The sequence below is a fragment of the Anguilla rostrata genome, chromosome 1, assembly GCF_018555375.3.
Source record: "Anguilla rostrata isolate EN2019 chromosome 1, ASM1855537v3, whole genome shotgun sequence".
In the NCBI taxonomy this organism is placed as follows: Eukaryota; Metazoa; Chordata; class Actinopteri; order Anguilliformes; family Anguillidae; genus Anguilla; species Anguilla rostrata.
The window spans coordinates 23927266-23943084 of record NC_057933.1 but is presented as its reverse complement, the minus strand read 5'-3'; the positions used below and the strand labels follow the sequence as shown (position 1 = coordinate 23943084).

General features: G+C 39.7%; 1 protein-coding gene across 1 annotated transcript; it reads left to right on the top strand.

Annotated features, from left to right (window-relative positions):
- The first annotated feature begins 5883 nt into the window (after positions 1-5883).
- hao1 (hydroxyacid oxidase (glycolate oxidase) 1) lies at positions 5884-15125 on the top strand. Its single transcript, XM_064330953.1, has 8 exons — positions 5884-6246; positions 7773-7924; positions 10025-10280; positions 10798-10973; positions 12162-12253; positions 13088-13246; positions 13620-13689; positions 14780-15125. Exons 1-8 carry the CDS (start codon positions 6110-6112, stop codon positions 14845-14847), a joined length of 1110 nt encoding a protein of 369 aa, XP_064187023.1. The 5' UTR covers positions 5884-6109; the 3' UTR covers positions 14848-15125.
- The last annotated feature ends 694 nt before the right edge of the window (positions 15126-15819 follow it).

Genomic DNA, 15819 nt, shown 5'->3' with positions numbered 1-15819 from the left:
CGTGCTTCTCAAACAATATGCTGTTCCGTTTAGAAAACGAACATGGTCATGGGCACCATCTGGCACAGCCTAGCTTTTTTTCTGGAGCACACTCACACACTGCCCTCCAGAAGTATGAAACTCACTATAAAATAAACAATGAACTGCATTGTGTGCTCAAAAAAGGGGGGAAATTATATTCTTTCAAGTTAATTCCAATCTTAGGGAACTGCATTGTGGCCTCCATTGGCTTCCTGTTTCAATGGGGCATAGACACGAGATAACGCACATGAAAAATACAAGTGTTATTCATCACCATGCAGAAACGCAAGAAACAAAATAAACTGAAGAATCAAGACAAACGGTTGTTGACTCTACCAGTCCATAAGTCAGAAGTTGCAAAGAAAAAAAACTGAAGGGGCCACTTTACACCATTAGCTCAATAATTCAACTTGAAACCACTGGAACTGTGGTGCGCTTGTCTGTTAGATGACACAAGTGCATGTTGCCCCCATGCACAGTGAGGCAGATGGCTCAGGAGGCCAAACAATTATAATAAATCTGGGCTACAGTTGCATAATTGTAAATCTGGGTTGCATTCTGGGTACACAGTCTCCAAATTTATCAGGAGCCACCTCCGTGCCAGTTGTTATTTTGGAAGCATTGCCAGAAAAAAAACCTCTTCTGAGAGAAATGAGCATAAATGAGCATCTTGAGTTCACTAAACAGCACTGGAACTAAATTGCAACTGGGTGTTATGGTCAGAAGAGACCAAAATCGAGCTTTCAGGCCACGTACGCCAGCAGCGTGTGGAATCAAAAGAATGCCTCATGTTGGACAGAAGAAATAGTTAACTGACCACAGAATTATTGTTTTGCAGTGGCCATCTCAGTCTCCAAACATGAACTGAACTGAAAATGTGTGCTTTGAATTGAAGAGGGCAGCCACAAGCACATATAAAGAGTCAAAGGATTAGTTAAGTATTTGCCCCATTTTAAAATTAAATCCTGCTTCAGTACTATTAATTGCATAGTTTTTTGTTCATACAATGTACATATATGCATATATTGTCATTAATTTACCTCAGCATGATTTTAAGTACCTAACAATTAATGATGTTCATACATTGCAATTTAATGCAGTGATGTGGTATTTTTGTGCGCATGCAACTTGATATGCATACTGTGAGTTTTTAACCACTGATGTCAGAATGCTATGAGCAAAGATAATTTATTTCCCCCATGCTTTCGATGGGAGCAATGCCAGATGATCGAAACTGTTCTATTTCTTATCCTCGACAAATTATGACCCCAAAGGCCGTATACGTCCTGTCTGCAGGACATTAATTAGTGCATTCTAACTAAACTTTTCAAAAAGTGTATAAGCAATCTTACAACTGAATCATCAAAACACTGCAAGTGCAAAATAATAGCCTAGTTGTTTTGCTGTCTCAACGAGTCAGGTCTAAATACGGATGACAAGAATATATTTACTAATTTGATCAATTACTACAAACATTAGGATCCAGCAGTTAGGCTGCAAAGAATAGAAATGCATCTTAATGTTACTACTCCTTTCGTGTTATTATTACAAAAGTGTGTGGGTGACAGAAAAACTCCGCATAGCAGCATGCTGTGGTTACATAAAATTGCCGAGGTGGAGAAGCAGAGCAGCAATAATCCATCAAAATTGCAGACGGCTTCCTACACGCGGTTAGCAGCCAGTTAGCTAGTTCCAAGATATGCTGGAGTGGGTGTGACAAGACAAGCTAAACAAAGAGCTGGTTAAATGTTTTGCGATTTATGAGGCCTATAGGAGGGAAAAACGTGTGGGATGTTTTTGTAACTGGCTTCCATATGTTTGAAAAGAAAGCGATTCAGATGCACTTCATTATTTGACATTATTTTTACACAAAAAATAATAATAATGTTGTGAATACTGCATCCAGGATGCCGGTCAGAGAGGTGGTATCAGCGGCGAGAGAAAAAGATGGAAAGTACAAAATCCAATTTGGAGAATAAGAAGTGCAATACATACAGTGTCACAGACGCCACGACCTTTATTTCAGTGAACTGCTGTGCAGTCTCCATCTAGTGGCCTGTTAATGCACCACCACATTGAGTTAACCTGGTGACAGATAAAGCTTCTTAAGTCTTATACATAGTTACCCTAAGTCCAATTCATATATCTAAATATTAAACAAAGTTATGTACAAATTAAAGAAAAAGCCTGAATAACTGAGTGGAGAAACATAAGTCAATCCGGAATGTATGCCAAGGCACACTGAAGCTGTTCAGGTAGCTTGTGGTGGCCCAACACCTTACTAAGACACTTTATGTTGGTTTATCCTTTAATATGTCACCTGTCTGTATATATGTGTGTGTGTGTGTGTGTGTGTGTGTGTGTGTGTGTTTTTCAGTAAAACTATAGATAGGCCTAACATACATTTCAGCTTAATCCTGAGAATATCAAGGACAAAAACATGGAGCCAAGCTTTATTCTACAGAGCCCCATTGACATAGAACATACAGGTAGAGCTACCAAAATATGTAAGGGAATAAGATACTGTCTTAATACGTAACTATAGACTAAAAATGATGTCATCCAAATTTTCACAGGTGCTGTTTTTTGATGGGTATGCTGCATCAAATGTGCATGAGAACTGAAAATATGAACCTGGAAGCAAGCTAGCATGAACCTGGCAGCAAGCTAGTTTGCTCTTTCAATCCATTGTTAACACTACCTAGCTAGCACGTTAGTCTATTTCGTTAATTCAAAGCTAGGCAACTCCATCCATCCATTATCTCTACTCCCTTATACTAGGCAGGGTCGCAGGGGGTGCTAGTCCCAGCGTGCATTTGGCGAGAGGAAATGCAAACCCCACACAGAAAGGCCCAGGCCGGGACTCGAACTCAGGACTCAAACCTTCTTTCTGTGAGGCGACAGTGCTACCCACTGCACCACTGTGCAACCGCTAGGTAACTCAAGGAAGGAAAAATTAGTAGGTTGCTATTACATTATTTCGAAAGCAGTGTTAAGTAAGATAGCACATTTTTTTCTTCCAGATTTTTTTTTTTACCCTATGGACTTTTTTCTTCTCCATCGAAGTACAACACACTATAAAGAACTTTTCAGAAAGGAAATGTCAAGGAAGCGATGCTTTATTTTAAAAAGACTGCTTTCAAAGATAGGGTCAGCACTTCCCAGTCAGCATAGCAGTTGCATAACAAATAATGATTGTTATCTTTCAACAATATGTTATCATAGGCACATTATCTTGACCGATTCATTTGAATACAGTTACGACAATACAGTATGTCTGTTATTATATAGAATACCATTTATCTTGCAGTGCAGAAGCAAAGAAAGATTCATAATCTGCCTGAAGTACATTGTGCTCTAAAATCACAACAATCATTTTTAGAGAGAGAAAATTGCAGGTTGAAGTGATCAGTGGCTATTGTGTAATACATATATACTTTACGCAGTAAACACCCTTGATAAAGATGAAAAATAAAACCTTCAATTGAATTTAAAGAGATCAATAATACCTCCACTTTAAAAACAAAATTTCAGCGTATTTTCTTTAAAAAACATCTTTGGAATGCCATATCCTGCTCTTAGAACAATAAATAGCTTGAGCTTTGTGTCTTTATGAAACAAAACTTTGAACTTTGTTTTAGACCCAAAGCAGGCCATTTATGTATGTTGACTGATGATAAATGTTAAGAACCAGGTTCTTAACAATAGGGAAATGCCTGGAGGCATAAGTAGTAATATCAATCTGCCCAAGCTAAGACTGTTAGAAACAGTAAAACATTGACCCATGTTATTATCTTGTCAAAATGTTTTATAAGGTAAAACAAAAGGTTAGGGACTGAAAAGGTTTTCTTCCATTTGGGCCCACAAGGAGCCCTGTGTACCCGATTACCATGATACTAAATTCTGTAATTGGGCTGAGCAGAAATAGTGCTGGAGCTTGGAGAGACCAACAGAACCATATGTTTCAGCTTCATAAGTGTTGGTAAACAAATCCTTGACTTTTTATTGCACCAAATGTATTTTTAAACGTGTTTGTTCAGAGTATTGAAAAGCTCTGCAATTAAGTAGCATGGGAACATTTGAAAAAGGAAATTTAATCTTGGAAGAACTTACCATTCATATGACATTAATCCTCCCTAAAATGTGGACCACTTACACAGATCTAATTTAACCTTCCCCAGAAGAGGAATATAGTTGTTTTTGAACAATATAACACTACTTAATTCGCAAAGCCCCCTGGTGTCCAATGAAAAGGAGTATTAATATGCAAATTTGAATAACATCACATGCAAGAGGCCAGAATTTGATTTGCTGTTAATTTTCTATTCTGAGATGTTACAAATTGTTCTGTTTTATTACATAATCGTGGTACTGACTTTTACAGATCTGTTATGTACATTAACAGCTGCATATAAGGATATTTTATTTTCATCGTAATTGACATATTTGAATCCTTATATTTGCATTGTCTTTAACACACGACACTAAATGTCTGGTTACCATTGAAAGTAATAAAGGTGACAAAGGGCAACCTTGCCTAGTCCCTCCATTTAAACCCTAGGTATTAAATCTTGGTCCTGAGGACTCTGTGTATGCTGGTTTTTGTTCCAACCACAAAAATCCAAACATTTTAACACGCTGTTAATTTTTCTTAATTAGATTCTTTTCCTGTTTAGAGGGATTATTTACCCTCTTAAGTCGCATTATGTCAGAAATAGCTATGGATGCCATTAAGAATAAAAATCCTATGTTCAAATGATGCTTGTTGTGCTATATTGCAACCAACTGCATCAAAAGAGGTTATAAAATTGTTTAACGTATCAAGTTAAAGACTGGCGTGAATCAGTCACGGTCAATATCTCAAAGGGAGTTATGTACCTACATTTGAAAAATAAATAAATAAATAAATAAATAAATAAATAAATAAATAAATAAAAATTTTATCCCACACCAGTGTTTACTTCCCGCGACAATTTAGTGAGAATTCAGAATATAGGCCTAATCCATTAGCAAGCATTTACATTTTAGAAATATGGCTCGTTTCATCTATATGCTATATTTGTGGCGTATATAAAAGAGTGACCCATTGTTCGTAAACACAGTCTGGAATCATTTGGATCTGTTAATAACTTTTCAAGTTTAAATGGTTGAAGTCGTAGATATCGCTGTATTCGTTTCCTGTGCATGTTCTAGTGAGAGGTCGAACCAGCTGGGTAGCTTCTTTAGAATAAATTCAAATAGACTAGAGATTGGTTACTTTTCCGGTAGGCCGAGCACAACCAGGTTTTTCCTTCTTCCGCTGTTTTAGATCAGTCTTTCATTTCATGATTGTAATGATTTTTTCTGCTTAGCGTAGATTCCGTTAAGTTCAGTATTATAGTGTCTTCCAGTAGCCTACAGAAATCCTCCGTTCCGCTTACACGCCGCTGTTGGTCCTCAACTAGGCCTACTAGGTTAGTTGCAGAGCTTCCTTTCCTGTCGTGACTGTCGCCCCGGCTTGTGTTCGGTCCTTATGATCTTATTGACTGGATACGCAAGATAATTAGAATATCAGGTTGTATCTAACATTTAAGAAAAGTGTTTGGCATATGCTTTAAAAATGTATTAATTTTACAGTTTTGAAAAATTATATAAACTGAACTGAAATTCAGTTCATTTTGAACATCAAGGTCCCTTTTCAGTTAGGCTACTGGCTAGAAAATAAAAGTTAGATATTCGCCTCTAGATGTAGCTAAATAATCATAATATAAATGTAATATTATTTTTAAATTAAGGTTACATCTTTATAGAATGTTGTATTTAGTCACCGGGAGACGTACTGTAACTTTTGAAAATGTTCGATAAACCAACATCTATGAAGCTGAAATCAGTCAATTTATTTCGTGCCGTGAGTGGGCAATCCAGCAAGCAACAGGGAATAGATCTCATCTTTGTTCACGTAAAACGAAGGCTGCTGTTTGTTGTTGGATAAAAAGAGATAGACCAAAAGGTTCCAAAGCCAACTTAAAATGTTAATAATTTATAGGTCCCCTGTCCGCTCTGTGCAAAGTTGGTTAAGGCTGTAGTTTACCTGTTACCGTGCAGAAACATGTCAGAGAAGCCTGTGAGTGTCAGCGACTATGAGCAAGAGGCGAAAAAAGTACTCCCCAAAGCAGTGTTTGACTATTACTTTTCTGGAGCCGATGAACAAGAGACACTAGCAGATAATGTAGCCGCGTTTTCCAGGTAAGTTTACATGATAAGGATCACGCACACTCCTAAAACAGATGTGTTAAAAACAACGCATGAAATGTCATTTTTAACACACCTTCACGTCTAGTTAAGGGCGCCACATTTTGTGTTACTTTGAACGCAGTCTGTGTTAAAAACTCAATTTCTAACACATACATTGTATATTTGCAACAAAAGTAGTAAATTTGCCACAAAATATTTCGAACGTAACACAAAAGTAGTAACACACAAAGTGTTAGTGTAACTTTTGAAAGTGTGTTAGTCTGCAGCCATTCTTTCCAAATCTTCAGGACTGACTGAAACCAAAGTCATTTTCTAGATATTGCTTCCTAATTGAACCCTCAACGGAATTTCAAGGGGGTCAATTTTCTGGGAAATTTTTTAAAAATTAAAAACGTTTGATGTATGTAGATTAAACATCAAAGTTTGTTTCAGATAAGTGCTAGTGTGTTAAACATAAAATTAATAACTGGGAATCGGTCACTATGGTAAATGTGCATTCTAAATAATATGTTATTGTTTTTGCACACCAATTCATCACTGTTGAAATATGAGAAATACTGTAATATGCCCTGTAATATGTATGATATATAATCATTTTAATAGTTGCCACTATACACAGAACAATTTGTGTTGAATCATCTGTAACTGAGTTTATATGAGTCTAGTAAGAGCCACATGTACTTTGTTAGAGTTAAAAGCACTCTCAGAGTTGATTGTATATTGAACTTTTGTAGATATGTTGCCCAATCAGAGAATTAGAAGTGTTATAATAATGCAAATTCACTTTCATAATGCAAGTAGAAATGAAAATCAAAGCACTCATGTGGGAAGTTTATTTGGATGGGGGCTCAGAACATTTTTTTTTTAATTGTGCATTTTGGTTGAAAAGCCCTCTTTGTCATACATTATTTCTTACCATTAAAGGCTAAAATCATAGTGATTTATGCTCTTATTGAAAATTCTCGATCCCACATCTAGCAGGACAATCGTGTTCTAAGCTTCATAACCTGACATAAATTCCCTGGGGTGAATTAAAAAGTGATTCTAAGATTATTCGGCTCAGGCACTCAGTCATTTTCAGAGGTAGTGAACGGAATTCTAAGTGCTTACTGAAGATTTTTATTTTTTTAGAAATGTTATAAAGGAGCCAGCACAAAAGGCCAACATGTAGGCCAAAGCCTACTGGCTACCAGGCCTACACAGGGCTGGTCATTCAAAACTGGGGAGAAGAAGGGAAGTAAGCATTACAAATATATGATGTGTCAGCTCTGACAGCTATATATGAATTCAATTAAATTTTATTCGTATAGCACTTTTTACAGAGAACTGTCACAATGACACTTTACAGAGTAGCAAGGCAAGAAACAGAGTAAAAACAGCAAACGGAGCAAACACCAGACCTGAACCCCCAAATAGCAAGTACATAAGGTAAAGCCTCCCAGTGGGGAGAAAACCCTCAAACAGCGGCGAGAAAAAACTCCCCTCTATGAACGTCGTCTCTACCCTCCAAACCGAAGGTGGAGGCTGTACCCCCGCGTGCTGCGGGACGTCTCCCAGGTGGACCTGTCCGTCTCTGTCCTGGGACAGCGGCTCAGCATGCCCGTGTGCGTGGCGGCCACCGCCATGCAGAGGATGGCCCATCCCGACGGAGAGACGGCCACTATGAGAGGTACTGTTTGCGCTCTTTCAAACCCGCTTCGCCTCTTAAAACAGGGTCAGTGTTCGGCCAGCGAACAAAAAGTTGAACGCCGATGTAAAGTTGCTTAATGGAGTGTTGGGCCGCCGTGTGTGGGTAGCGCGGCCTCAGTGTGTCCCACAGCGTAGTCTACTAGCATCTTCACGTGTTTAATTTAGACAACAGAATGCCATCTGAAAGATAAACGTCTGCCTGAAATAATGTCTGAAAAGGATGGTGTTTCTGGTTCAGCCGGCTTAAACTTTGACCACTGATAACAGCTATGGACTTTGCCCTTAGACGCTATACTTGTTTAGGCTGAAAACTTGTAGCTGGAGGAGGTTATTTCGGGCTAACACTTTGAGAATACAAGCACATTCAGTATATGTACATTCTACCAAGCATGGGCACACATTGAAAAGCATACAATATATAAACAGAGCCATTATTTATTAAATAAAGTTGGATCTCATACTTCCTGCACATTTGGTGCTAATAGATTCCAATGGACATTTTGGATAAATAAATATATACAGTAGAACAATGTGAACCCTTCTGGGATAGGGCTCAGTGAACTCTGAAATGTTCATAACTTTGAACATGTGAGGTCAGAATGCATCAATTTCAATTTGTACTAGTAAAGCAGCTGTTTGCAAAAATGGCTTATACAATGATTCAGGTGGAATGGTATTACTCTGGATAAAGTTATAACATCAACACATTTGTAGTAATATAGTTTCAATGTCTATTATGACTAATAAACAACAGCATCTTCCAAAAGATAAAAGTCACAGGTTATGGTACTTGTCATTATACTAGTAACAGTATAAATATTAGGCACTATAATGGAGGCCAGTGTGCAAATAATATTAAAAAGCCCGCCCTGGGCATGTCGAAGTGTCCTTGAGCAAGACACCTAACCCCTAACCCCTAACTGCTCTGGCGAATGAGAGGCATCAATTGTAAAGCGCTTTGGATAAAAGCGGTATATAAATGCAGTCCATTTACCATTTACCAAAAAGAATATTCAGTGTGCAATTATTACATAATATATTTTTAATGTAATTTTTTGCTCTCAGTCGGTCAACATTGATACCTAAATTGTTATTGAGTAGCAATAATGAAGTTAATGAATGATGTGGCCATTGCCATTGCAGCCGTGGCTTATTATCATTGGCTCATGAGGAGAAAGTGAGTTTTGAAATTGAAAGCATCTGTATTTTGCATTCATAGAATAACACTTTCCTGTAAAGATCCCCATCACTTTCAGAGCTGCAGTCTTGTTCACTACCACATGGTGGCACTGTGGGATTGAAGGATGACGCTTGTGCATCTTCTCTTTGGCATGTCGGTTATTTGGAACTGATAGCCGAAACTGGGTCCAAGGCTAAATCACACCTCTGACCAGTGACAGCTGTTCAAATATGTGATTTAATCCAAAATAAAAATGGGTGATTTATCACTTCAGAACTCTACAACAGTTTCCTGCCTGTTTTTCCAGGTCTGGCCCTGCAGTCAAAGCACAGATACTCTATAGATAGTCAACTCCAGCTTTCCTCCAGTGCTCTTTGCGTCATTAGCACAGCGGGTTCCAGCAGGTAACAGGAGCTTCCAGCGCTACAGTATATTGTAATTTGTGAATATTCATGAGTAGATGAGCCCAAGGACAGATCCGCCACTGTTTTCGGGCCATTTCTGAATTTTCGCAAGATTAATGAACCTGATCTATTTCAGCTGGTACATTTCATTTCTTTGGTAGCGACAGATAACTTTCAATATGAAGTTAAATATTTGGCTGGTCATTTCCCTTGGGATGACCAATGCAGGTCCTGGAAACAATAGGTTTTTGTGATGTTTTCTTTTTGTCACCCTAAAATCAACAACCAACTTAGACTGATGAAAGCAGCTGAGGTGAGTTAACTATCTTATTAGTGTGTTCAATTAAATGCTGTTGCTCTCCAGGACCAGGGGTGACCACCCAGATCTTCAGTGTTAAATTAAATTCTCTTGCTCTCTTGTAGCAGGAATGGCCACCCATATCTTTATAATCAGCAATTTGTTTCACAACCTGACCTGTGACCTCCTGTATCCCAGCATGCTGTTCTGCAGTCACGGGGATGATGCTGAGCTCCTGGGCCACGTCCACCATAGAGGAGGTGGCAGAGGCAGGCCCGGCCGGGGTGCGCTGGTTGCAGCTCTATATCTACAAGGACCGGAACCTGACCCTCTCTCTGGTCCGACGGGCCGAGCAGGCCGGCTACACGGGTATCTTTGTCACTGTGGACACGCCCTATCTGGGCCGGCGCCGAAACGACGTGCGCAACCGATTTAAGCTTCCCAGCCACCTCAGGTGGGAACCCTGTGGCAAAACAGTTACATCTTAAACTGCTAAGATTGAATGCAAATTTTTGGTCTGATATAGTTCAGTTATTTTAAAATAATTTGATTGGTAATCGTTATTTATGTATTAACGCTACAAGAAATAATATTCCCATGGAAGTTTTTTAGGATTGAGTTAACCCATCCGTGTTCAACATTTTTTTTAACTTTATCGCAACTTTGGGTATGCATGGCAACATATTCAAGTGTTGCAGTGATGCTTATAGTGAAGTTCATGTTCAATGAAGTGCAAAAACCTATATGTCCCATTGTACTGAATTTTGTTTGATAGCAGTGTCATTAGGAAGAAATAACATGGGCTGAACAGTGTCTCCACTTTTTAGTATGAAAGACAAGATGGGACGCCTAGGTGCTGCCTAGACAGGGCCAAGCAGGATTTAGGAGGAGTTCTGAGATAATCTTTGATAAACTGAACCTCAGACACAAGTAGTTATTTGGCTAATTGGAGTGTGCTGGCTCTGTTTCAGGATGGCTAATTTTGATTCCCCAGACATGGCGTTCTCCTCTAAGGAGGGGTACGGTGAGGACAGCGGCCTGGCTGTATATGTGGCTCAGGCCATCGATCCCACTCTCCAATGGGAGGACATTGCCTGGCTGAAAAAGACGACATCACTTCCTGTGGTGCTGAAAGGAGTACTGACAGGTGAATGTCTGTGTGTATGTGAGGATGACCTCTCTTCATGTGGTGCTCACTAGAGTAGTAACAGGTAAGGTGGGAATGAGGCTCTTTTTCTCCAGGACAATTATTTATTGAATGCACCTGTCAATATTTAGTAAAATTCAAATATGTGTTTTATTTTGGGCAACAATATACCATTGTTTCATTTTCTGTTCCACCTTTTCCACTAATCAAATATTTTGTATATATTCTGAATATTATTCAACTTTGGCAAGAAAACTATCTGAACGCATTGAATATATGTTATTTTCTGAGATATCTGTCCAATTAGCTATAAGGCAAATCTATTTTAAACTCAGGGACTTTAAAGCCCCTGCCAGAGGTTGAGTGGGTGTAAGTTAGCCCTGGGTATCGCTACACTCCGAGAAAAGAAATAAAAAAATAACAGAGCAAGCTTTACCTAAAATGAACATTTACCTGTTCATTTGCTCCTATACATAGATGGTTTCATTCATAACTTAGTATAGTATATGCCAGTCATTTTAAGGTTCACCCGATATAGCAACATTTTGAACCGGATGTTAGTGTAAATACGGCATGTTTCCGAATAACTCCTAGGAGCCATGGCACAACTGGTGTTACAAATGAAATTTGTAACTTTAAATTCAGCAACAGAGCCCCATTTAGTTGCCCGAGGCCTTATTTTATCTCCTGGAGTTAGTTTTATAGCGTAAGCTTTAGGGCTGAAAGAGAAACAGAAGGGTGGAGTCATCCACCTAGAGAGAGCGACTTTTAGAAATAGCTTCGCTCAGTGTAAATAAGCATGCATGTGTGTCCAGAAATCCTTATTACATGTGATTTATTCCGTCGGGAAGGCCTGCCAAGAAAGGCCTCTATTCCAACTGTGGAGTTCCTCTCTCTTTCACTCCCTGACTGAGCTCCTTTGATGACAAATGTGCAGCCGAGTTCAGGCACAGCCGGGGTCCGGCGTAAAGCGCCGTTTCCACGGATCAGTGGAACGAGGAGGAAGCTTCAGCTCCATTTAACGTAGATTTCTCATCTGAGCACACTGCAGTGAAAAAACACAGACTTCTTTTTGGCTTCTCGACCACAGTAAAAAACCATACTCATAACAGTGCAATGCTTTTGAACGTACAGTACCTGGAGAATTTAGGCACGGTTACTTATTTTAGCGCTTGTGCACTTCCTCAGCTGAAGATGCCAAGCTGGCCCTTCAGTACGGTGTCGATGGGATTCTGGTGTCTAATCATGGAGCGCGACAGCTGGACTCTGTCCTGGCCACCGTAAGGGTTCAAATCCCAAAGTGTTCAAATTTGTACTGAACTCTGCCTTCTAACATCTGAGATTTAATCATTGCTATCTGGTCTGATCCAGTTTGCTGTACCCTCTGTTTATCGTACTGACTCTGGCTGTTTCATCCTGGTTTGTATTCTGATCCCTGCCTTCTAACATCTGAGATTTAATCATTGCTATCTGTGTTCTGATCCATGGTCTGTGCTGTAATCCCTCTGTTGTCAGTCGTACTGAAATCTGGTCTGTTTTCTAATCCCTGGTTTGTATTCTGATCCCTGCCTTCTAACATCTGAGATTTAATCATTGCTATCTGTGTTCTGATCCATGGTCTGTGTTGTAATTCCCCTGTTGTCAGTGGTACTGAAATCTGGTCTGTTTTCTAATCCCTGGTTTGTATTCTGATCCCTGCCTTCTAACATCTGAGATTTAATCATTGCTATCTGTGTTCTGATCCATGGTCTGTGTTGTAATCCCTCTGTTGTCAGTCGTACTCAGGGTTCTGATCCAAGGTCTGTGTTCTAATCCCTCTGCTGTGCAGTCCTGCTCTGGGTTTGAATCCATGGTCTATGTTCTAATCCTGCTGTTGTTTGTCTTCCTCCACTTTTTGGTCCATAGTCTGTGTTCTAATCCCTCTGTTGTCAGTCCTGCTCTGGGTACTGACCCATGGTCAGTGTTCTAATCTCCCTGTTCTAACTCTTGTTCTGGGTTCTGATACATGGTCTGTGTTCTAATCTCTCTGTCCTAACTCTTGCTCTGGGTTCTGATCCATTGTCTGAGTTCTAATCCCTACTCTGTGTCATAACCACCTGTGTGCATGTGTACAGATCGACGCGCTCCCACAGATAGTGGAGGCGGTGGAAGGCAAGGTGGAGGTGTTCCTGGACGGAGGTGTGCGCAAGGGGACCGACGTGTTGAAAGCCCTGGCCCTGGGTGCTAGGGCGGTGTTTGTGGGACGACCTGTCCTGTGGGGGCTCGCCTGTGGGGTGAGAGAACTCTTTGGCGGGTGCAAGGATAGTGGGCAGCAGGGTTTGAAATTGAAATATCAATTTTGCCACCGATGTCTATGACCTGCCTGAACTGTAGTAGAAAGATCCAACCATGTCCTGATGTTACAGTTGGGTTTTTGTAAACTAGACTTGGTTTTCTGGTATTACTGTGGCTTTTGTAATGTATCCATAGCTGTCATGCGGTTATTGTAACTCTGATGGACGTAACAATGCCCTGTGATACATGTGGCAGGCCTACAGATTCCCTTATAAGACTCTTATGCAATGTGTTTATTTCTCAATAATTAAGATAAAGATATTTTTTAAAAATTAAAAGGGAGGTCATGACTGCATGTTTCTTTGTTGCCAGGGTCACAGGGGTGTCAGTGACGTCCTCGAGATGCTGAGAGAGGAGCTTCGCCTGGCGCTCGCTCTTGCAGGTAAGACTGAGACTGTGACTGACTCCACCACCACATGAAAGGCACTGCTCTCATTCACTGTCTTATTTACTGTTCTTGACTGACCACCTGATGACTTCAAAGACTGTTTTCACAGGACATGATTGATTGGTTCTTATTTAGCAGTGCACTGAGGATTTTTCCGATTTTTCCATGAAACATTATCCTTAGTTCCTTGAGGGAACCTTATGTAATTTCTTATTCTCCACTCATATATAACTGGCATACTATGCAGGATTTTTTCACTTGAAAATATCATAAAATAACTATGCTAGGTATATCTATGATGCAATGGCCATCTCAGTCTTTATGCACGTTCGCTGAATTTATGGACCTTTTATCTGTATTTGTTATTCTACCATGTGTTCGGGATGTTTTTGGCCTTGGCGCTCTTCTGTGTGGGGAGGGGTGGGTGTGGCTACAGAGCCTGTGGTTTGGGATAAGGTTCCAGCAAGTGTTTGCTGCTTGTTAGCTGCTGCAATAGCAGATGCTAAGAAGAAAAGCTACAGCGAAGCAAAACCACAAGCCGACAGGGTTCGTTCAAAAACTAGAGTCAGCCTTGGAATTGTTTTTCCTTGGTGGCATCAGCTGATGTTCGCCAAGGGGATGAAAAGTGCAGATGCAGAGTTGGCCTGTTTTCTGTTGGACCTGTAAGTAACGTTACTTTTAGCTAGGTACATTAGGCAGCTAGATGTCTGAGCTTTTGTATTTAATTCTGTTTTCCCATCAAGACAGCTAACTCAGTAATATTGCTTTGTGAAATACCACCCAGAATACCTAAATACCGAACAAGGAAAAACGCACAATAGCTGCAATGGCACCACATGCCATGGGTGCGCTCAGTGTAAAGGTTGTTGTCGCACTTCCTAATTATGGCGACCATCTGTATGGAATCATTTGTGTTGTTAAAAAAAAGCTATTTTCAGTATGTCTCACATCTTTGCTTTACTTTTTGCATGTGCCACTCATTTTGAGGAGGACCCTATTGTATTTCCCCTGTAAACTCCTATGCTAAAGGATTCTGGTAGTTTAAGGCTGTACTGAATACAGTTTTTCTTTCATTCTTTGAAAGGTTGTCGCTCACTGAAGGAAGTGGATAAGTCAGTTGTGAGGAAATCTGGGTTCTATTCACGGATCTGAGGTCTGAGGTGAATCAGGCTGTAGAAGGTCATCCTTGGATGAGGACTGGTGCAGTACATCTCATTAGAAGAAAGGGCTCTGCATCCACCTGAAAAACATTGTCTTCCAGTCACGGCACAGGATACATATTTGGCAATGCTGACAAATATGTAAATGGTTAAAAGCATATCATAAAATGGGATTGATGTTTTCTCATGACATACACTAGAAAAAACAGCTAAATGTAATTCAAGCTTTGTTGTATGATATGTATTGCCTTTCATTTTGTGGAACTACAATATGCAATGGAAAAAAATCCAAACATAAATGATAGCAATAAAATCTAGTCTTCTCTGTACTAGCTGGGAGCTTTTACTGAAATTCACACATGAATCATGTATTTTACAGCAGAATACAGTGCTTTTGTTACATTAAAAATAAATATCTTTTAACCTCTATAAAAAATACTCATTGTTATTGTGCGTGTCATCATCTGCGTATTTGAAAGGGCATAATTGTTAAAGAAGGACAATCTATTCTTTTGCTTGTGAGAATACAGTGAGTTACTAAAGAACAAAGTCTGCTTTTCTCTGAGAGAATAACGGAAAACAGCTCAGCAGTATTCCAGAAGAATTACTCATGCCTAAGAGCTATTGAGTTACAGACTGGAGTTACTGAAAGAGTTCACAATGCTATGTTGTATTTATCCTGTCAGATCTATGAAAGTGACATAGAGGAAATGGTGTTGTGTGGAAAGGGCTCAGTCTCCTTGCTTGACCACTCAAAAGAGCAATGATTAAGCATTTTAGGTCTGACATCATCTTGCATCCACTGGTCTTCAGATCAGTGAAACTGTGCTTGTCACTTTGAGACATGCTACTGTACTGTGAAATGAGTTATGCTTGCAGAAGCAGCAGATCCTCTCAGTATGAGTGGAGACTAAGGCAGTGGCACAGATTGCAGTGCACACTCAAACCTGATATGTTCTGTATG